Source organism: Notechis scutatus, chromosome 6 (assembly GCF_049901735.1).
Source record: "Notechis scutatus isolate UNSWTSFEM ecotype Mainland chromosome 6, rNotScu1.2, whole genome shotgun sequence".
Lineage (NCBI taxonomy): Eukaryota > Metazoa > Chordata > Lepidosauria > Squamata > Elapidae > Notechis > Notechis scutatus.
The window spans coordinates 50,154,224-50,177,112 of record NC_142014.1 but is presented as its reverse complement, the minus strand read 5'-3'; the positions used below and the strand labels follow the sequence as shown (position 1 = coordinate 50,177,112).

General features: G+C 37.0%; 1 protein-coding gene across 10 annotated transcripts in view; it reads right to left on the bottom strand.

Annotated features, from left to right (window-relative positions):
- The window catches only part of ATF7IP (activating transcription factor 7 interacting protein), a 99,613-nt gene that overhangs the window by 9,225 nt on the left and 67,499 nt on the right, over positions 1 to 22,889 (bottom strand). For all 10 annotated transcript variants that reach the window (XM_087968220.1, XM_026694606.2, XM_087968221.1 and 7 more), the window contains 6 exons: positions 22,070 to 22,143; positions 21,468 to 21,556; positions 17,342 to 17,989; positions 14,377 to 14,459; positions 6,592 to 6,670; positions 3,869 to 4,030 (listed from right to left, as the gene is read on the bottom strand). In XM_087968220.1, the coding sequence (XP_087824346.1) occupies positions 3,869 to 4,030; positions 6,592 to 6,670; positions 14,377 to 14,459; positions 17,342 to 17,989; positions 21,468 to 21,556; positions 22,070 to 22,143 (1,135 nt within the window). The remainder of the gene's footprint in view (positions 1 to 3,868; positions 4,031 to 6,591; positions 6,671 to 14,376; positions 14,460 to 17,341; positions 17,990 to 21,467; positions 21,557 to 22,069; positions 22,144 to 22,889) is intronic.

The window sequence follows — 22,889 nt, the reverse complement described above, 5'->3', positions numbered from 1 at the left end:
ATTTTTGTAAAATGTTTCATAAATAACAAAGATTTTAAATCAACCTTGAATCAGACTGAAGCATCTGTAGCCAACCCAAACTCACAACTGCATTGACTGGAATGTAAATTGTTCTTGGTAGATTGAAAGAAGGAACTTAGTTTGAAAACTGCAGTTTTGCTGAAGAAGGTTAAAGCGGGATATAGATTCTACAGATTTGGAGTCAACAAGATTGCTGAGCGATGAATTGGACTTTCTTAAGAAGATTGATGGGAAGTGGACTTACCACATCTAATTGGAAAACGATTTGGCCTAGAGTTTTCTGGGAAAACGGATTGAAAACAGATATTTATGATTTTGGGGCATAAGACACAATTTTTGGGAAAGTTTTCAAACAAAATCTTTACTTTACTTTCCATTTTGTTAATTGCTAAAAATAAACTATTAACATTTCTATTTCTGAAAGCACTTTTAATTTACAGCATCTTTGCCAAACAGCCTAATTTTTCCCCCACAGTATTATATGAGGACCCGGTGAAGGCCCAAACCGCCAATCATCATTTGTGAGAGTTCAAACAGGGGCAAAGGCAAGTTGTGGACCATTTAAGTGACTTTTGCCTCTTCAGGCTAGGACCTGAAATGGAATGAAGAAGGTCACATTGACCAATTCCAGGAGATGGTCTCTTTGGAATTCTGGATAAATTGGCCTGCATCAAATGTCCTTCAACCCTTCAGGAACTCATGCACCTGTGCTTTTGCACTGATTGTCTGGAGATGCATAGGGCTAGAAGACGCATGACAATTCCCAGGCCCAGCATTACGTCAAGAAGCTCAGACCACCCAAGTTTGTCACAGGTGGAAAAAGAGTGTCAGTGACAGGAAGGCCTTTGTCTTTATTGTAGAGGACGGGGTCATATGGCTGCCAAGGTGAAGAAGCTGCCAGTGGGAAATGTCAAGAACCCAGCCTAGAGGACTCAATAGGTCAAGTTCATTGGCAGTGGGCCAGTCTCAGTAATCCCAAACCACTCCATCCAGGCAATTCATAGTGTCTGTTGTCCTGTCCATCCCTTAGAGAGATGATGACATGGCTCTGGTGCACTCAGGGGCAACTGCAAACTTTATTGATGCAGCCTTTGTGGCCAAATGGGATATTCCCCAACATGAAATGGCAGTGCCTTTGCTATCTCTTCAGGCATGCCAGCCATTGCCCATTGCTCTTCCAGTTTGTCTTTACGCACACATGTGCATTAGAAACCAAAAGACCAGGTGGCCAGTGCACACTAACCATGATTGACTTTCTGTGTAACCAGATCTCTCCTGAGAGCGTTGACATGGTTCCCGAGGAAGTCAAGATTCTACATGCCTGGCAACCCGCGCATCAAGTCAAAGACATTCGATGCCTCCTGAGCTTAGCCAAATTACTACCAAGCCTTAATTCCACAATTTGCAATGCTCACTTTGCCCCTATCCAACCCCCCCCCAAAGGACCAAGGTTATGTGGGGCTGATCAGGACATGTTTTGACAGCCTAAAGGTTGCATTTGTGTCAGAACCTATCCTCAGACACCCTAACCCCATGTAGCTTTTGTTGTCGAGACTGATGCATCAGATGTTGTAGTGGGGGCAGTATTGCAGAAGCCGCTGCACTATATAGAACTTTATTTCCTTGTGTCTGTTACTCCCATAAATTAAAGTCAATAGAGGAACACTACACCGTCTGAGATAAAGAGCTTTTGACAATTAAGTTAGCCTTTAAAGTTCCTCAAAGGAACTCAGCATCAGATTGAAGTCCAGAAGGGAGCATAGAAACCTGGAACATTTAAATATAGCACAGAAGCTTAAGCAATAACAGTTCTAATAGTTACCTGTTCTTCACCCATTTTAACTTGGTAAGCTCTTGCCTCAGTTCTGTCATTCCTACTGAAAAATTTGCAAGAGCATACATTCAGGATGAGCAACAGTGAGGCCCTTTCATGAGGACACAGTGAAGGAAGTTAAACCAGGACACCGGGGGACAGCCTAACCCTTGGTCATGGGGAGGACAACACATTCTACTTCTGCAGGTGTGTTTTGTCCCTACAGGGGCTCATTCCACGCCAAGGTCATCACAACCCAGCAGACAGCTACTTCATTTTCTTTAAGACCCTTCATTTAGTTTTGTGGATCTCTTTTGGTGACTCTGGATGTGCCATAATGTGGAAGGTATATGTTTTTTTGTGTAGAGTGTCCACAAGCCAAAAACTGTACTGGTGCCACTCCTGGACTGTTGCACTCTTTGCCCACTTCCTTAGAGGTTTTGGGGTGCTGTTTTGCTGGATTATATTACAGATTTGCTGGTTTCCAAGAGAGCCACAATGATCTTGATCTTAATCAATATACTGACCAAAATAGCCCATCCCATGCCAGACTTCTGACAACACAGGAAACCATGCAACTGTTCATCCAACATATATTTCAGTTACATGGGTTACCTGAGTCATGACTGATCACAAGTTCAGTTCACAGCCCCGTTCTGGCAGGCACTGGTCCAAAATATGGAAGTCCAGGTTTACCTTTCTTTTGCCTATCATCCAGAGAAGGATGGATGCACAGAATGAATGAATGCAATCCTGGAACAATATGTAACAATATCCTGGAACAATGGCAAGCAGGAAAATTGAGAAGGGTGATCATCCTAATTTCTGTAAAACAAGTCAGAACTAGGCGAGACAAATTTTCCAGGTAACCTCTGCCTGTCCTAAAGCCTGGTAGTGTATAGATTTTTTTTATAGCATTACCATTTCTAAGACAGAAAAAGCAAAAAGAATGTACACCTTTCGGAAGTAGGGCTTTGGAAGTGACAGGCAACAGCTACGATAGGGAAAGCAACGTAACAGCTTGCTGGACCTCCAGAATGAACTGGCATGTACATTTAAAAAAAAAAGCAATGAAAAAGGAAGATGAAGAAATAAGCTACAAAGTTTGAAGCATAATGGAACAAATGAGCTATTTCCAAATATACAACTGCTTACGAAAGCACTTTAAAGGTTTAAGACAAAATGCACCTAAGCTTCTAGACATATTCAACGGGACCAATGCCTCTGCTTCCAAACATTCTAATGAATTTCTACACAGGTAGAAACCCCATATGTGAGCCATATAGAGACCATAATGAAGCATCCTCTATACATAGATTCCTAAGAGCACTGTGACGCAGTGGTTAGAATGCAGTACTGCAGGCTACTTCTGCAGATCACTAGCTGCCAGCAGTTTGGGTCTCACTGGCTTCAGGTTGATTCAGCCTTCCATCTTTCTGAGGCCAGTAAAATGAGGACCCAGATTGTTGGGGACAAAATGCTGACTCTGTAAACTGCTTGGAGAGGGCTGTGAAGCGGGATATAAGTCTAAGTGCTATTGCTGTTGCTTACAAAAGATTACATACCCCTAAATCCTGTTCAGCTAATATATCTGGACCAAGAACTGAATATACAAACAGGCGTGAACAGCTGCTTCCCTCACCAAGTTACAACTGAGATTTCAGTAGAGACATGGGTACAGACTGTCTACAGTTAGTAAAGTTTTACATGTATGTGAAGGTATATATGTGTATGTAAATAACCCAGGAACACTATTAACCAAAAGAACTAGAAGAATTTACTGTTTTGAAATGTATATTTTTTTAAATGAACTATTAGTCATTTAAAATCAATGCAGGCATCTACTGATAGCTATAAAGAATAAAGGTTCTGAATGTAAAGAGAAGCTACTCACACTGCACCAAGGAAAATCAATAAAGTCTCACCTGTCAGGATTAGTGAATTCTTAACAAATCAAATATGACCATTCTTCCCCCCTCCCTTCAACAAAGGGCTTAATGGAAAATTTTCAGTGTATTTTTAAAAAAATATTACCTGTGGGGAGAACATGTATGGTGGCTTGTGACAGGCCACTTGTTGGCACACCAGCTTGTTGGAGAGGAGTTGTCTGTACTGGATGTAAGGGGCGAGCAATAGATGGGGCTGATAGGCCCATTCCAGGGTTGTTAGGTTGGTTCTGGTTCTGCTTCTTGCCATCTGTTAGAAATATAAAGCCAATACAGAAAAAGTACCTAGAAAAATGTCTAGTACTGTTCAAACGCAAATCGTTTTTTGGAGAATATTTGCTATTCACCTTCAATTTTTTTGTTTTTTAAAAAAACTAAATAAAGACATATGTTCTTTCTGATTATTCTGCATAGTTTGTCTTCAATCTTTTATGCCAAAACATTGAATTTTTTTGTAGCTACATCACAATATTGGCTCCATCTTCAACCTGTGATTCACCAATCAAATTCTTTTTGCATCTATTGGAACTCAAGTGCCCCTTTCCTTTTTACAGCTTTGATTTTTCCTGTGCAAACGTAGGACTTTGCAGTTTTCTATTAAAATTCATCTAACTTTCCATCTTCTGTTCTACTTCGTCAAGATTCTTCCAAACACTGAAAATGTCATCTACATTATATGTTATTTTCCTTACCTGCGCTGTTTGCAAAATATTGCTAAGCATTCATACAAGATATTTATGAACATGTTGGTGCTTCATATTTATAGTATTATATTTGTTCTCCATGATTTTTCAAAGATAACAGATAAGATTTCCACAAGCTTCATCACAACTCTTGGATTTAACTTGGTCTTGGATTCTTTAAGTTTGTTCATTTTAGCCAGGTGCTCCCTACCTTCTCTTCCTTATCATGGGTTGCTATTCCTTCCTTTTGTCTACTGGGCAATTCATAGCAAACAGGCAGATAATGGCAGCTAATCAAGTCTGTTTAGTACTTTAAAAGTCAGCATCTGAATCTTAAATCATGTCTAGTAAGCAAGTAGTGGCTGGACTTTGCAGGGGCATTATATCATCCCCATACCTCACACTGCTCAAAAGTCTGGTGAGTAAATGTTGCATTAACTGCAACTTCTGTCATTTTTCAAGAGTAAACTCATATAAGAATACTGTAACAGTAAAAAAAAATAAAATGGATCTGTCCAGTTCATTTTCCAGAATTACACTAAATAATTAAAATGCAATTCACATCTTACATTGATCCATATTTTTTTAAAAAAATCATTTATTTTTTTTACAAAGATAACTCCAATGGACAGCTAAAGCACTGACAATATCTGGGGCAAACAAATTTAGTTTAGGGTGTTTTTTTTTTAGTTTAGCTTACTTTATTGTCATTGCACCTTGTACAATGAAATTAAATGCCATCTTCAGTGTACATTATAACTACAAAAATAAAACATAAACATACATCCTTCACATTCTACACAATTTAATTGAAAACCTGATATTGCATTAATATTGCACTATATAGTAGAATTCAATGTAGTTACTGCCCTGGGATAGAAGCTGTTTTTCAGCCTATTTGTCCTTGTTTTTATTATCTTGTACCGTCTGCCAGATACTAATAGTTCAAAAAAAGGGTGCCCAGAATGAGATGGATCTTTGAGGTTTTGAACTTTCTTAAGGCAGTGGGAGCTATAAAACTCTTCCAAGGAGGGGAAAGGGCAACCAATGATCCTCTGGGCAATGACATTAACCCTCTGGAGTGCTGTCCTATCTGCCACTGTGCAATTGGCAAACCACACACAGCTGCAGTAAGTTAAAATACTCTCTATGGTGCAGCGGTAGAAGGTCACCAGCTATTTTTCATTCAGTTGTTTCCTGAGAAGTCTCAGGTAGTATAATCTCTGCTGGGCTCTTTTGACCAGTGCTACAATGTGAGCACCCTAGGTCAGGTCCTCTTTTATGATAACACCCAGAAACATAAAACTGGCCACTTGCTCCACTCCGTCTCCATTGATAAGCAAGGGCTGGATGATCTATTCCTTCTATAGTCCATAATAAGCTCCTTGGTCTTATTGGTGTTAAGAATCAAGTTATTGTCTCCACACCACGAAAGCAACCGGTCCATCTCATCTCAATAGGCAGGCTCATTCCCCCTCTCAGAGACGAGTCCCATCACTGCTGTATCATTTGCAAATTTAGTAATAGTATTACTAGCGTGAATGGGAATGCAGTCATGCACATAAAGAGTATAGAGTAAAGGACTCAACACGCAACCCTGTGGTGTACCAGTGTTAATATAGACTGAAGAGATATTACCTAATCTGACCCTCTGAGAGCGACCAGACAGGAAATCCATAATCCAAAGGCAGATTGAATAAGAAAGTCCAAGATCCATAAATTTAGACACTAGTCTCTGTGGAAGTATTGTGTAAAATGCAGAGCTAAAATCTACAAAAAGCATCTTCACATAGCCCCCGTTGTTCCAAATGAGTCAGAGCAGCGTGAAGAGTGATGGCTGTAACATCCTCTGTAGATTTATTTCTTCTGTATGCAAACTGGTGTTTATCAAATATATGCAAAGACCAGAATTTTATGAAGGCATACACATACATGGCGTGCAGAAATCAGATGCACTATGAAGTTTTAAAACTCTCAGTTTTGAATAATGTTTTATAGTAAGTCATTTTAATTAATAAATGTTTATTTTTGATTTTAATAATTTCTGAAATTAATATGTTGCAACATAGTTTATTCTTACTTCCATTACCAAAATCCTATTTTTGGTCAGCTATATCTTTTCAGTTACCTTGAGAAGAACCATCATCTTCATCGTCTAATGTGAGATCAATTACTCCAGCTGCAATACTTCCTGTAACCTTTCCAGTCTGGAAAATGAAAAAAGCAAGAAAAAAACCCAAAAAATTACCCACACCCATTATTTGTAATAGGTTTTAAATTTCCTTTTAAGAGTGTTAAAAATGACATAAACTATTCCCACAGAGATCCAAGGTATTTTAATTACTCTACTGAAATATACAATTAGTTTCAGTGGAGCCAACTCTAATACAACTAATTTTAATGTAACATAATAAAATAAATTTAAAAACTAGATTAAGAACACTGAACACCTGCAATATTAAGAACTAGAATGCTTTAAAGAAATTCTTATTGAACTAGAAAGCCTTGCAAAAGCCTTATTAATAGTTACATATTTCTAAACAGTAGAAACATAGAAAAGAGTAGTCAATTTAATTTTTATACTCCAGATTACTCCACCTTAATTTTTCTTGTACCATAATAGTTTGGATTAAATGTTTTTGGATGACCATACAATTCTAAAATGTTGTACCTGGTTTGTTACAATTACAACACAATTTAGTTTGTGAGTTCAAAATTAAAAGACCAAGAAAAAGTAATAAATATTCATAATACTGTGAGAAGTTGTTTTAGAAAGAATGCTAAAATATTCTACACACTTTAATACATAAAACAGCAACTTGCCATGAAAATTTAAAATGAAAATTCTTTTCTACAATTACAGTGCCCATAATCACTTTGAAAAAAAGGACAGACACATACTTATAATAATGAAAATGATTTTAGCTAGAGGAAACTGCACATTTGTTTTTATAAACATTCTTAGCAATCTAAACATTCAGTTGTTATATAGTGAGCTAATCTAAAGAATTATCTAGTTTAAATAGCTCCTACCACTGTAAAAATGATTCCAAATTCAATACTGCAACTGTTGTATGTATATATATACACACACACACAAAAACATATATGCTATTTTTCTAAAGTGGGTAACATCATGCAAAATGCAGAAAAACAATAAGTAGCAAGAAAAATACATACGTACATATGGCAAGAGAAAATAAAACTAGTTTAATATGTTTCCCTGCAGAGTAATCCTTACTTTTATCACATATTCAGAGAGTTGCTCATGCATTGATTTGTTCTTCAAAATGTTCACTTTTTTTGAGTTGTAATTAACTACACCCAACCATGAGTTCTTCCATCAATGCATATCATCTTCCTCCATGTAATCATTTTGTAATTCGGTCTTCATTCATTACTCTGTGACGAAATCCTATTGTATTGGCTATTCACTTTTATATTCAATCCACATTTATTCACTGCCCGTGATAACTCTTCTGTAGCTTTTCCATACATGTTTCTTAAATTACTCAGTACTCCACTACATTTAATTTATATCTACATTCCTTCTGACATACCCAATCCTTACAACCATATAAAAAAAGTGAGGAAGAATACTTTTTACAAGCACTCTTCCTTCTTTTGTATTCCTTCCTCACAATAAATCAGTGATGGCGAACCTTTTTGGCACCAAGTGCCCAAAGCGCGTGCGCACATGCCCAAAATGTGTGGCAGAGACCTGAAGACCAGCTGGCTGGTGAGAGGCGTACACATGCGCGGTGGAGCTGAGGCGACAGCGCACGTGCCCAGAGGGGCACTGCATGCCACCTGTGGCATGCATGCCATAGGTTCACCACCATTGCAATAGATTATAGGTTACCCACTACCTTCCTACTTGAGTTTGCATACTTTAATATTTCTCCATATCCTTAGGTTACATTAATTAATGTACTTGCTCTTTTTATTATATATGTATAATTTAGAATTCACTTATTTTCCTGGTCAAACCTTGGTCTTTGATGCATTAATTTTCAGACCTATACTGCTCATCGCAGCATGCAATCACAGAATGGCATGTAATTACTTTCATTGAAATGCTTTGTCAAAGACATGAACACATACATGAACATTTATATTTCCAATCAACATATCTGATATGTTATCAAAAGCATCCTTAATGTGTTTATCCATGGATATATTAAACAACCAAGGAGACATTCTGATCATCTTCCCTGCTTAGCGCAAACTAGTAATTAAGCTATCTATTTATTTTCATACATGCTTTACTTCTATTATACACTATTCTTATAACATCCAGTAAACAAACATCAGCTGTACTTATTGATGACTTTTTGTAGAATTAGGATGGATGTGTAGGCCATCCTGATTCTTCATGAATTTTCAGGGGCTACTCCATAAGCAAATGACATCCATATTTTAAACATTCCTCCAATTATCTTTCCTATACATGCAGCCTTTTAAAAAACCATTTTAACATTCTTCAAAATATTGTATAATCACATTTTCTCCATTTTTACACATAACATTTTAATGTATCATTATTATTATTCCCATAAAAAATCTCTAAAATACTATTTAGGTCTTCTTTGTCTCAGCTTCATATGATGTCATTTTGTTTATTTTTCATTCCATTAATTCTAATGGGATTGTTCGTTTAGCTCTCTTCATTCAATTTTCAAAAATAATTTAAGTCAAAATTGCTGTACAATTCCTTTGTCTGTTTGAACTATTCCTTGCTTTCTATTGAAATAGCAACATACGGGGACTTCCGGTTTGTCGGCTTTGCGAGCGGCAGGGATTTGCGATCCCTGCTGCGCTAGCCGCTTTGATGCCTCTGATCTATTGATCTGGAGGCTAGGGCTGCCATGAAGAGGCAAGCCCAAGATAGGAGGGATCCGGACAGGGGGTTGGGGTCTTCGCAGACCCCTTCCACACCCGGCTTAACCCTCTTTCTCAAGGCGGTGGAGCGGCGGTCTGTAATGGCCGCCACAAAGAAGCTGACAGCTGGACAAGATCGTGCTGGAGGTAGAGAAAGTGCTGAAGCGAAAGTTTCTTGGCTGAACTGGACTATAAGATACAAGTAATATCCTGAAAATTCGGATTTTTTGGAAGGTACTTTGTTTCCAGAAGAGATTTACAAGCGGCGAGTGAAAGTGTTTTAAGAGAAAGGTTACTCTCCTTCCACATGGATTTAACAAATGGATATTGAAAATCCTGCTATTTTATAGAAGGTAAAAATTTAAAGCTTTCTGTTATAAGTGGGAAGGGAGAGGACAAAAAGAAAATTTTAATTAAGATTTTGCTGGAGGAGATGCCTGGAAGATTTTGAGATTGGAAGTTAATTGTAATGAGACTTTAAAATACAGATTGGGTTTTTTTTTTCCTTGCCAACTGATATTACCCCAGGAAGAAAAAGTGTGAAGAACTTTGTGTTCTGTTTGGACTGTTTGATGACTTTGGGATTTTGGGGAATTGTTTTAAGTTTTGAATTATCTTGGTTGTTCTAAAAAGAAGAAGAAGAGCAAAAAGAAGAAAAGGTTTATAATGGCTTTATCTGTTGATGAACTGAGAGAGGATAAAAAAAGAAGGTAAAGACGGTGTGAGAGAAATTTTTTGCTTTTTGGAAATGGCGCTTGCTACTTATCAACAAATATAGTAATTAATGGAGGATACAGAAGAAGAAGAAGAAGAAGAAGAAGAAGAAGAAGAAGAAGAAGAAGAAGAAGAAGAAGAAGAAGAAGAAGAAGAAGAAGAAGAAGAAGAAGAAGAAGAAGAAGAAGAAGAAGAAGAAGAAGAAGAAGAAGAAGAAGAAGAAGAAGAAGAAGAAGAAGAAGAAGAAGAAGAAGAAGAAGAAGAAGAAGAAGAAGAAGAAGCCATTTTTAATGAGTCTAAAAGGACATAAGACTTAAAAAAAAAACATCCAAGAAAGAGAAAAATAAGATGCATAATCAATATACTGTTAGAAAGCAAAAGAAAAGAGAAATGTAACAGAGGGGGGGAGCGAAGGGGGGTAAAAATACCAGATGGGATAAGATAGGAAGGAAGAAGGGGGAAAAAAGCCAAAAAGGTATGAAATAAGGTGTGGAGAAGAAATCTTTTTTTATGGATAATGGGTAATGCATAACTTTGTTTCAAAATGTTTCTGCAAGGTACATGATAGTATTGTAGTATTTGTATGAGAATTAGAAAATTATAATTTTATAAGGCTTAAGTAAAGATTAAAATATTAAAGGTTTAATAGTGATAGATTTTAAGATTTAATAAAATATTAAAAGGAATGTCTAAAACATTTAGTTTAAGTATAGTTTAAGTATATTAATTGACTATTGTGTGGATGTTCGTACGAACTTATTATGGTATTTGTTTTTGAAATAGATAATTGGAATGCTATGAGATTTAATGTTTAATTATATATTTAATTACTTTATGGATTTACTATTTTAGTAAGTAGAATGTACTAAGCAGAATTAGATATGGAATTAGATGTTAATGTAGGGGAGCGATGGAAAGGCATCATACTTCGATTAGTGATTTCAGGAGAAATATTTTTTTTTCTAATATGAATGAGATAAATGGATAATTGAAAAGAATGGACAAAAGATACAAATACAATGATTTAAATTAAGATGAAATAAATAAAATAGAATTAAGAAGAGTGGAAAGCGGGGAGAAGTTATAATAAAGATATAGAAGGGTAATAAGATAGGTAATGGTATATAAGTTGAACATGAATTTAATTGAAGTCCATACAAAGAGAGGTAATCCGGGGCCAAGCTACTTTTTAAAAAGAAGTTTTATGTTTTTGTGTTTTGTGTGTGTATGTCTGATTGAGATTTAATAAAACCTTGGGAGAAAGCGAGAGGAATATTTGTAAACAAGGCAGAGGGAAATATGAATATGATGAGTATAAAATGGATAAATATAGAAGAAATGTAATTGAATAAGAGTAAAGAGAAATAATGAGAAATTTGCTAAAAAAAATATTTAAGTTGAAATGGGATATATTAGAATTGTATTGTATAAAACAATGTTTTATTTGCCTTGTAAAATTTATAGTGGAAAGAGGTTCAATGTCTTTAATGTTTAATGATGCTTTGTTTGTCTGTAAAATTAATAAAATTTGTTTAAAAAAAAAAAAGAAATAGCAACATACGTTTTAATCCTTGTAACAACTTGTTAAGCACACTTTTACACAATTATATTATAGTCATTTTTTTCAGCAATCATTCTCTTTTTTCCCTCATTCACAGCCCCTTCATCTTCCCATTAAGCATGTTTTTCATATTTCCAACTATTGTCACTCCATCGACTTGAGGTACTTTATAATAAATGTTGTGATTCACCGACAGCCTGTGCAGATGGCAGAGGAATCGAACAGTGGGGAAGAAAAGGGATCAGTCTGGGAGTCTGGAGAGGACTTGGACAAGGGTCCTGGGTCCGATGCAGAGATGGGGCCAGGACCATCTGGGAGTGGGGTGATGCTTCCGGTGCCTGGCAGCAGCAAGGCAGAGGACCCAGGGGAGTCTGTTCCCAGTGCGTGTGTGCACAGAGCTACTAGAAGGTGAGAGCAGCTGAAACAAAAGGTGCAACTCAGAAGTAAAGCTGGGAGGTGATTGCCCCTCCCATAAGTTATAAAGGACAGGCAAAGATGACGAAACCTTTGCAGGAAGCAAAGTTGTTCGTTTGGTTGAGATTCATTCTTGAAGCTTTGTACTTCGGTTGGTTTTTGTTCTAGTTTATTTGACACTTCTGTTATTGGCAGCACTTCACAGGAACGAATGGTGAGTGCTTATCTCAAGGACTGTTTGAGATACATTACTGGCTGGGAATGAAAATAATTCTCAGCATTGCAATAAAATAAGACTTGTTTTTAAAATTGTTTTAAGACTTGTTTTAATTACAGTCTCCGAAGACTTGGTCAGAACACATAATTCTTAACACTTTTGCACTCTTCCTGCAGTCATTCTACTTTCACTAAATTTTATTTCATTTTCCTCTAAATCAGGAGTGTCAAACTCAAGGCCTGGGGGCTGGATCCGACCCGTGAGATGCTTAGATCTGGTCCGCAGGGCTGCCCTGAAAAGTGAAGGACTGGCATGCGGTGACTCTGCCAGTGAAAACGGACCTCGGGAGGACCAAACGGCCCTCCTGAGCTCCGTTTTTGCTGGCAGAGAATTGCAGGAGGTCGTTGCAGCCAAAAATGGAACTCGGGAGCCCGTTTTCTCTGGCAGAGCACTCGGGCCTACAGAGGCACCCGACATGAGTGACTTTAAGCTGACCATGCTCACCCTGGCCAAGCCCACTCCAGCCCGAGGTCAAACACAACCCTGATGCAGCCCTCAATGCAATTGAGTTTGACACCCATGCTCTAAATCTTTTCCCCCCAAGATTTACTTTTGACTATACCAAAAATTAGTTAATCAACATTCATCATTACTTTTGTAATCACAAATTTTCATTGTAAACAAAACAACTTTTTGGAGTCATTTCTTCAGTATGTGTACACATGAATACATTTTTGCTTAAACCATGTATTTGGAATACAGGTGTCATTTTTACAGAAGAAATCAAACAATAAACCATTCATTTTGGGGACTCCAAATGGCCTAATCATTTTTTCCTATATCTCTTATCCACCCATTCATTGATGTTATCTAGTGGGGTAAGTTATATTTCTGGTTTGCATTTGCTCAGAATTTTAAACAATTTACCCAAACCACAACCCTGGTTTAATCATTACCAACTTTTTTTTAAGCACAACATATTGTTTACTGTAAAGATATGGTACTATTGTGCTGGGACATGTTTGAGCTAGTGACAAGGATCATCTGTAAGGAATGAAACTGATGAGGCAGGAACCAACAATATCTTTGCTAGAGAACAATTACATCAAAGGTGCTTTTCAAGGGAACAGCCTTCTGGTTGACTTGGCAAGAGAAGAGAAAGGGGCATAGAACTCAAATGCAGGGACAGGCTTTGCACAGCCATACACAAGCTTTGATTCCTGTGTACACCAGTAGGCAGCACCTTCTAAGCATGTAAACTTTCTCACTGTTAAGTGCAACAAGTAAAATCTAGCCATATTATCTATGATAATACAAGCCAGGAGAGATCTACATTTTTCAGCTGTACCGACATAAAGATTAACATTTAATCTATAATTGAAGGATCAACTATAGCTGCAGAATCTTTCACAATTTCTAAGATCATCATCCAAGTTGCCAATTCCTGCTCACATATCTGAATCTACCAGTGTCCCATATGGACCAGTTAACCCGAATACTGAATCACCTAGCTAGCCTAGCATTTTGGACGGAATTTACCAACTGATGATCCCTGTATCAGATGTAGCTGTTGCTGGAGCAATTGGGAGTCCTCCAACCCCACCTTAGCTAACACATAGATGGGAAACCAAAGAAATGTGTGATCTTTGTTCAATATGAAACAAAACACTTTGTAATATTTGAACAACTCTATACAGTAGAACCTCTGGTCACAACTATAATTTGTAATAATAATGGTTCGTCTTCAGGAATTTCTGGGTCAGGGGTCATGTTTGATCGCCAGCAGAATATGTGTTTGTGACCAGATTCAAAAATTTTGTGAATTTTTTTAATCAGAACCTGATTTAGTCGTGGTCAGAAGCCTTCATGATCAGAAGTTCTATTGTAATTGTTACTATTATCTGTCACCTATATAAAAGAACTGCGAACTGCTCTAGAATTGGCAGGTTTTGTTGTTCAAAAATTATGTCATATAAATAAATAAGGAATAAGTAACTTTTACTTTTTATTAATATCCTAAAATAAAAAGTAAATTATGTGAGCAATAAATAACTACAACACCTGACCCAATTTGTTGAATGGAAGGAAAATAAAGTAGTCTCTATTAAACAAACAAAACATCATACCTGTGATGGCACTTCAGCTTTCTTATTTGCTATATTATCTGCTGCTGCTGGTGGAGGTGGTAACAATCTGGATGTCTGATTCTCTAAGGAGATCAAGGAACAATTTCATTGCATTGTCCAACAAACTATTTTAATAGCAAAATGCAGCAAAAACATTTTATTTTTTTCCCCTAAAAGATTTTAGTTTCAGTTTCAATTGAATTTTACAGTTTATATGTTATATTAAAGGTGGAAAAAATTCTGAAGTGATTTATTTTGATATGATTTTTTTTACATCTCAAAAAACTGGCATTTTAAAGGGATGTATGAATTTTTTGTATCTACTTTATCTGTTGCAGGTTAAATACATGATGCAATGGACATTCTTTCATAGTGTCTGGAGGCTGTGGGGGCATGGATGGAGAACAATAGACTTCAACTGAACCCTGATAAAGCAGAATGGCTGTGGATAGGCCATCTGTATTCAGGAGTTTATCTTTGGTCTTGAATGGGATTACATCACCCAAGACAGACTTGGGGGTGCTCCTGGACTCACAGCTCCTTTGAAAAATAGGTTGCAGATGTGGCTAGGAGAGCCTTTATTCAGCATTATTTTGTGTGCCAGTTACACACTTTCCTGGATACGGAGGCTTTTCAGTCAGTCACTCATGCCCTGCCGTTTGGACTACTGAAAGAAGCTCTAGATGGGGTATCCTTGAAAAGTATCTGGAAGTTTCAGGTAGTACAAATGCTAGTTTGCTTCTGGATTCAATTCAAGGTGTTGGTTGTGATTAAGAGATTGGACCACCATTTGTCAGAAATGGTGTAGGGTCTCCCGCTTGGGTGGGGGGTTGGACTAGATGACCTACAAGGTCCCTTCCAACTCTGATTATCTGTTATCTATAAAGCCCTATATAACAAAGGACCAGGCTACCTATGGAACCTTCTTTGTCCCAAAACATCACTGTCCCACCCAGTTGGACAAGGAAGGTATAGAACCCGTCAAAGAATTCTGACTGGTAAGGGCCTAGGTGATGAGTTTTCTCTGCCACTGCCCCCACTCCATGGAACATTCTTCCCCTGGAGGTCAGACAGGTTGGCACTCTCCTATTCTTCTGAAAAAACATGGCTGTGCACCCTCACCTGAGGAGCCATAGCCCTTGAAAGCCCTTCCTTCATCTTTTAATTAATTTTAATCAATTTGCCTCTTGAATTTTTTTTTAAATTAAGTCCTTAATATACATACATATATACTGCTCAAAACAATAAAGGGAACACATAAACAACACAATGTAACTCCAAGTCAATCACACTTCTGTGAAATCAAACTGTCCACTTAGGTAGCAACACTGATTGACAATCAGTGTTCAGATGCTGTTGTGCAAATGGAATAGACAACAGGTGGAAAGCATAGGCAGGTAGCAAGACATCCCCAATAAAGGAGTGGTTCTGCAGGTGGTGACCACAGACCACTTCTCAGTTCCTATGCTTTTTGGCTGATGGTTTGGTCGCTTTTGAATGCTGGCGGTGCTGTCACTCTAGTGGTAGCATGAGACGGAGTCTACAACCCACACAAGTGGCTCAGGTAGTGCAGCTCATCCAGGATGGCACATCAATGCGAGCTGTGGCAAGAAGGTTTGCTGTGTCTGTCAGCGTAGTGTCCAGAGCATGGAGGCACTACCAGGAGACAGGCCAGTACATCAGGAGACGTGGAGGAGGCTGTAGGAGGGCAACAACCTAGCATCAGGACCGCTACCTCCGTCTTTGTGCAAGGAGGGACAGGAGGAGCACTGCCAGAGCCCTGCAAAATGACCTCCACTGGGCCACAAATGTGCATGTGGCTGCTCAAACGGTCAGAAACAGACTCTATGAGGCCCGACATCCACAGGTGGGGGTTGTGCTTACAGCCCAACACCGTGCAGGACGTTTAGCATTTGCTAGAGAACACCAAGATTGGCAAATTCGCCACTGGTGCCCTGTACTCTTCACAGATGAAAGCAAGTTCACACTGAGCACATGTGACAGACGTGACAGGGTCTGGAGATGCCGTGGAAAACGTTTTGCTGTCTGCAACATCCTCCAGCATGACCGGTTTGACAGTGGGTCAGTAATGGTGTGGGGTGGCATTTCTTTAGGGGGCCGCAGAGCCCTCCATGTGCTCGCCAGAGGTAGCCTGACTGCCATTAAGTACTGAAATGAGATCCTCCAACCCCTTGTGAGACCATATGCTGGTGCGGGTTGGCCCTGGGTTCCTCCTAATGCACGACAATGCTAGACCTCATGTGGCTGGAGTGTGTCAGCAGTTTCTGTAAGACGAAGGCATTGATGCTATGGACTGGCCTGCCCGTTCCCCAGACCTGAATCCAATTGAGCACATCTGGGACATCATGTCTCGCTCCATCCACCAATGCCATGTTGCACCAGACTGTCCAGGAGTTGGGGGGTGCTTTAGTCCAGGTGTGGGAGGAGATCCCTCAGGAGACCATCTGCCACCTCATCAGGAGCATGCCCAGGCATTGTAGGGAGGTCATACAGGCACGTGGAGGCCACACACACTACTGAGCCTCATTTTGACTTGTTTTAAGGACATTACGTCAAAGTTGGATCAACCTGTAGTGTTTTTTTCCACTTTAATTTTGAGTGTAACTCCAAATCCAGACCTCTATGGGTTGCTAAATTTGATTTCCATTGATAATTTTTGTGTGATTTTGTTGTCAGCACATTCAACTATGTAATGAACAAAGTATTTAATAAGAATATTTCATTCATTCAGATCTAGAATGTCTTATTTTTGTGTTCCCTTTATTTTTTTGAGCAGTGTATTTTTATATTTTTCACTTTTTATTGTAATTCCTCTGTGGGGGAGATGGGCAGTATAGATATGTGAAATAAATGTCTATTTGTGCAAAGCTTAAGAGTCATTTGAAGAGGAAGCTGGGCAGTTTCTAAATGTGATATGTAAATAAATAAAGAAAGAAAAACTCACCAATTCTTGGTGTAGTATTCATTTCAGAAGCAGCTGAATTATTGAAGGCTGATATAGGAATCTTCATCTGTATGGAGTTCCTATTGAGGGGAGGAGTATAAATTCCTGAAGTACTCACAGTAGCCAAAGTAGTCCTTGCGGCTTGTGCAACAGGATGTGCTGTTGTAACAGCTTGCACTGCAAGGGTTGTCCCTATTGAGCAGCCAACACTAGCTGGAGAGTTCCTTTGAATGCTTGAACTGGATACTGAAGGGTTATTGTTTGGTTTTGCTGAATTAGTTGATGATAGAGACAAAGGAGTTTTGGTTAGATTGCCAACATTTGATTGGCTTTGGACAGGTATAAATTCAACACTGCCAGACTGCTGATTAGTAACCAAGGTTCCTGTGTGACCTTGCAGGAGCTGAGGCTGAGAGGACATTGCAACAGGTACATGCAGGATTACTGGCAAAGACTGAAGTGAAACAGACATTGGCTGTGTATTCCCACCAGCCCCCTGGCTGGTACCAACTACTGTTGCAGTGTTAGCTGTGGGAAGAACAGGTGTTGTCAAAGAGCCAGATGTGAGGGATGCAGAAGTAACTGGTATTTGGGGCTTCGAATGTCCACTGACTGGTGTCTGTGGAGTAGTAAGAGAAGCAGCAGGCACTATAAAGAGAAAGAAAAAAAAATCTGAAAATTTTGTCTCAAGTTAACTATTTCATAATAAAGCAAAATGAATTTAAATTACAATTTCATCATGGCAATCAACATCTTTATTATATTTTTATTCATATAAAAGCACAGGTTTTATTACTATTTAATATCATCAAAATAAAAAAAACACCATAAACCATTATTATAATAAAAAGACACTTTCAGGAAGTATTGTTGAAAACTTATTTATTTCAGGCTTGACATATTGTAAAAAGGTGGCAAAGAAAGCAAAAGGTATTTAATGAAAATTTATTTTTAATTTAGTTTTAAAGATATTTATGAATAAATATTAGATTTGCAAACTGAAAAGGCCACTGGACAATATTTTTTTCCCAAAAGTTTTACTTCCTGATTTTTTTTCTGATTATGACAGATCCCGTCAAACTGAACATAAATAGAATTTCAGAATAACTCTATCGTATAGGAATCTTGAAAAATATGAAATTAACTTTTAATGATATATTTAATTGCATAATATTTCCAACGTGAGTTCAACAGGGCTAAAAATATTTTGCTGTTGACTTCCATTTGTATTCAGTGTCTGATGCATTTTGCTGCAGTATCTAACAATAATCGGCCTGGATGGATTCCAGTTACTTTATACCATTTTCAATTGTGGGAATATCCTGGGGAACTTTTCAACATATTTGTCACTCACTGTACCTAGATTTTTAGGAAAGAAATCTCAATGTGAATGCTGGAAATGAATCTTCAGTGGCATGTTGCACTATAACACTGGTCGACAACCAGTGGGCTGGTAGCTGCCAAGAAAATTATAAATGACACCCTTAAATGCTTTTCATGTGATTTTCTCAGGCCCCACTAACAGATCTTTGAACTGTTTGTCATTGATGATGATTCTGATCTGTGAATCAAGCAAAATGTCTTCCTTAAACTTGCTCTCAGTTATTCTTGAAGACATCTGTCTGAAATAACAAAAACGTCACCTTTGATATCACTTTCATAAAAGTTGCTTTGCATCTTTCGGCTGTCATAAGTAACAGGGGGAGGAGGGGGGAGATGGTTATGGGAACTGAGCTGGAGGTGTTTACAAACCAGAACTGTATAAGCTGGGGGGCGGGGTAGATTCTTGCTTAGGCTTCTAACCTATGCTATGTGCAGCTGCAACTCTTTATCAAAATATGTCAAGGTCAACGGACAGAGGCCTCATCACCACCTGGAGATGCCCACATGATGATATACACAACTTTTAATTGGATGAGCCAATTGAACTATTGGGGGTGGGAACGTTGCCATTACTTTGTATATGTGATTTACGCGCCCATTTTCTCAGATTCAAAATTCTTTTGTTGCTACCACTTGATTTCCAGTAAAAGATATCTTTTCTCTGATTAATGGAATCTAAGTATTTCCTTCTTGGATTTTGAATGGAGCACCAGCCGACACAACCAACAATACAGTATATAAAGATACACCCAAATATGTCCAGGAAGCAAAATTTTTGTTGTCCTGTGAAATTTGCAGGATGTTAAGAAAAATTATCATGCAGAATCATGGAGAGACACATAAGCAAAATGAGGAGTATAGAAATTAGATGAATAATATAAAAATGTCCCTGTATTATTTTATTTATTGATAGTAAATAAAAACAATACATTCAAACAAGTAAAATCAATTTGAAACTCTAGAACAAATCAAGTAAAAAATTACAAATAGTATGTCAAAATAATAAAAAATGACAAGAATTCCTAGCTTAAACAATCCTTTTATTATCAATCAGAATTTGCTGTTTCAACATTTTAAGACAAACCAAACTTCAGTTGTCTATGTGCAGAATTATAAATCATAAATGGTTTCGAAGTTAGTAAGTACATTTTTTAAAATATGAGCTTATTTTTCATTCCAGAGCATAGTTTGCCAGTCTTTTTGAAGGAACTTTTTGAAAGAATTGAATCTAATTTCCAATGGGAAACATAAAATATCTTAGCCACCATTATGTACAAACCTAATTCAGCGCATGTGTGGAAATAAAAGATTTTTCAATTTCTAAACTTGCTTTGAAATTTTAATTTGCCATGAAAGCTCTTTCTCAACAAAAAGTTGAATCAGAAATACTTTTATAATGCACGTTTTTGTCTGAATACTGAATAATGTAGAAACTTCAGCTAAGGTAGACTGGCAATATTTAGCTGTTGAAATTCTCAAGCTTTGCATGGTACTCATTTGGCTTTCATAAACTATTATCTGATCCATATCAGGCAGAATACATTAATAGAAAAATAGCAGAGCTATTTCATTGGATTTCAATAGTCATCCACTATCAGCCTTTCTAATTTTTTTTTATCCCAGATGATTATGGTAAAGAATTAAAATGTAAGAATATGTACATAAGTTTCTTTCTCACTGCTATTGTGTTTTCCTTATATATCAAGACAAACAATACAAAACTATCTTTTGTCATCTATTTAAAACATGTGCATTGTCTAATTAATTTCTAGGCCTTATTCAATTCTAATTTGTGTTTCAAATTGTCTGAGGATTAATTATGTCAGAGAGTGCTTTTGTCTGACCAAAGTTTGAAAAAGTTAAGTTCAGGATCTACCCCACTAAATATTGCATTTAACATGAAAAAACTATAATTACTGTTTTTATTTCGACCTACAGCAGCAACATTAGTAACATGTTCATACTGATTAATCATGAGGTCAAGGACATCAATAGTAATCTATCAGTTTATTATTATAAATCAATGATTGATTTGTAAAGAGAAGCTATTACTTTATAGGTAGAAAATATCAATTAGTAAATGTCAACTTAAATCCTCAAGAGCTCATGATGCCCCACCGAAACTTTGGATATATCCAAAGTGTCTCCCAAAGTTAGCATCAAATTATAATATTTATTTTATAGTTATTATTAGGTAAATGGAAATATCATAAAAGCTTAAATTTACATTACTATCCAGTCATTTTATCCTAGTCCTTCCTACTTGCTGAAATGTAGTACCCAACATGCAATTCAACGGCCAATTGTGATCATTAGGAACCCCCCCCCCCCCAAAAGTTATACACTTCTGAAAAACTACATATGGAAGCATGCTTTTCTTTTAAATACAGCCTTCTTTTTCTAAACAAAGCATCTTTGTCAAACCTGTGTTTGATTTATTCTAGTTTTAGAGCTGATGTGGAATTCGGGTAGCATACAGTGCTGCAGCCTGGCTTATTTTATATGGTGTTCAAACTGGTTCTATGAAAGTGCAAGGATAAAATTGTATATTAAGTTTAAGGACAGGACTCTACATAGTTCATTTTAAGACTCAGGCTACCACTGGGTTTAAACAAGACAGCACCTGTTATTTTCATCTAAATCACTTCTGTTTGGCTGAATTATATCAAATCAGTTTCTACTTATTTGATTTTAAGAAATGTGCCATAAAAGTAATAATACACATAATTGAGAGAGGTTTTACCTGCATTCACAGGGGACTGAAAAGTAGTCGATGAAGTGTCTCCCACATTTCTCTTGGACTCCAACATTTGCCTTACTGTGCCAGCATTTCTACAGAAAAAAGATTTATGTTAGCTGTATCAAGTAGAGGAGGTATAGCAGGAAGTCCAAAATAAAATTATTTTTGTATTTAAATGATTAAGTATTACTCAATTTTTCTAAATCATTCATAATATCATTGAATTCTGCATACCTACTGTATATGCAATACAAAGCCTTAACAAATTTTTTTTAAAAATCAACGTATTTCTAAGTTTAAAACAAGCAATCTCTGGGCTTCATATTTTGTGTGATGCTAACGTTATTTGTCAACAACTAAGGCATACAGCAGTTGAAAACTACAGGCTGCTCACTTTTGCCCTTAGAATTCCCCATACCTAGTCATCCTTTTCACCACTAGAATGGATTAACATATATTTGGGTAACATAAAAAAAGGCCACATTTATAAATAAAATGTGAAATATAGTTGCCATCAAAATATATTGTACTTTTCTGCATAGGTTATCTTTCTGATGAAGTTTCCAAAGGAAAAAAAGTATAATAACTAGGGAATTACAGCTTACCGAAATGTCACGCTATTGACACTGCCTGTATCACTCACTGCTTTTCCTGGGGAATGTGGTGTGTTTTGTAGAGTCTACAAAGTGACATAAACCAATGTGAGATTTGCAACTTAAATTTTGTACTTCATAAATGATCATTCTATTTTAGGGACAATTCTCTTTCAGAAAATCTCAAGTTCTGCTTAATAAGTACTGTATTATATTTCATGATACAATATAAATATATTTTCTCCCTTGAAGCCTCTGACATACCAAATGAAGTGATATATCTAAACTATCAAAACAATTCTGCTGCTTGATAATGTATTAATGTAGCAATAGTAAAGATCTATCAGGGAATATCAAGGTAAGGTGTTTAGAGTTTCCATTCTTATTTTAAAGTTAAGACATTTAAACATATTTTTGGAAATAATTTTCCCTAGCTCCTAAATATGAAGATATGTTAGAATTATGAATGCTCTGCTTTCTTCAAATAACTTTGTAGTACAATTAATTCTGAAAGATATATAGAAACATAGAAATATCAAATTGTCTTCTATGGTCTAATGCAGATATATATATGGTCTAATGCAGCATGCCTGAGTGAGTGGGTGAGTGAGTGGGTGGGTGGGTGTGTATCTATATCTATAATCTATATATCTATATATCTATATATATCTATATATATCTATATATATCTATATCTATATATCTATATATCTATCTATATATCTATATCTATATCTATATATCTATTTTCTGAGGTTCTCGCGGGTATTTGTATGTGGATCTTTGGTTATTCGGGTTTTCTCCCGCGTAAGATTGGAAGTATCTAGGCAAC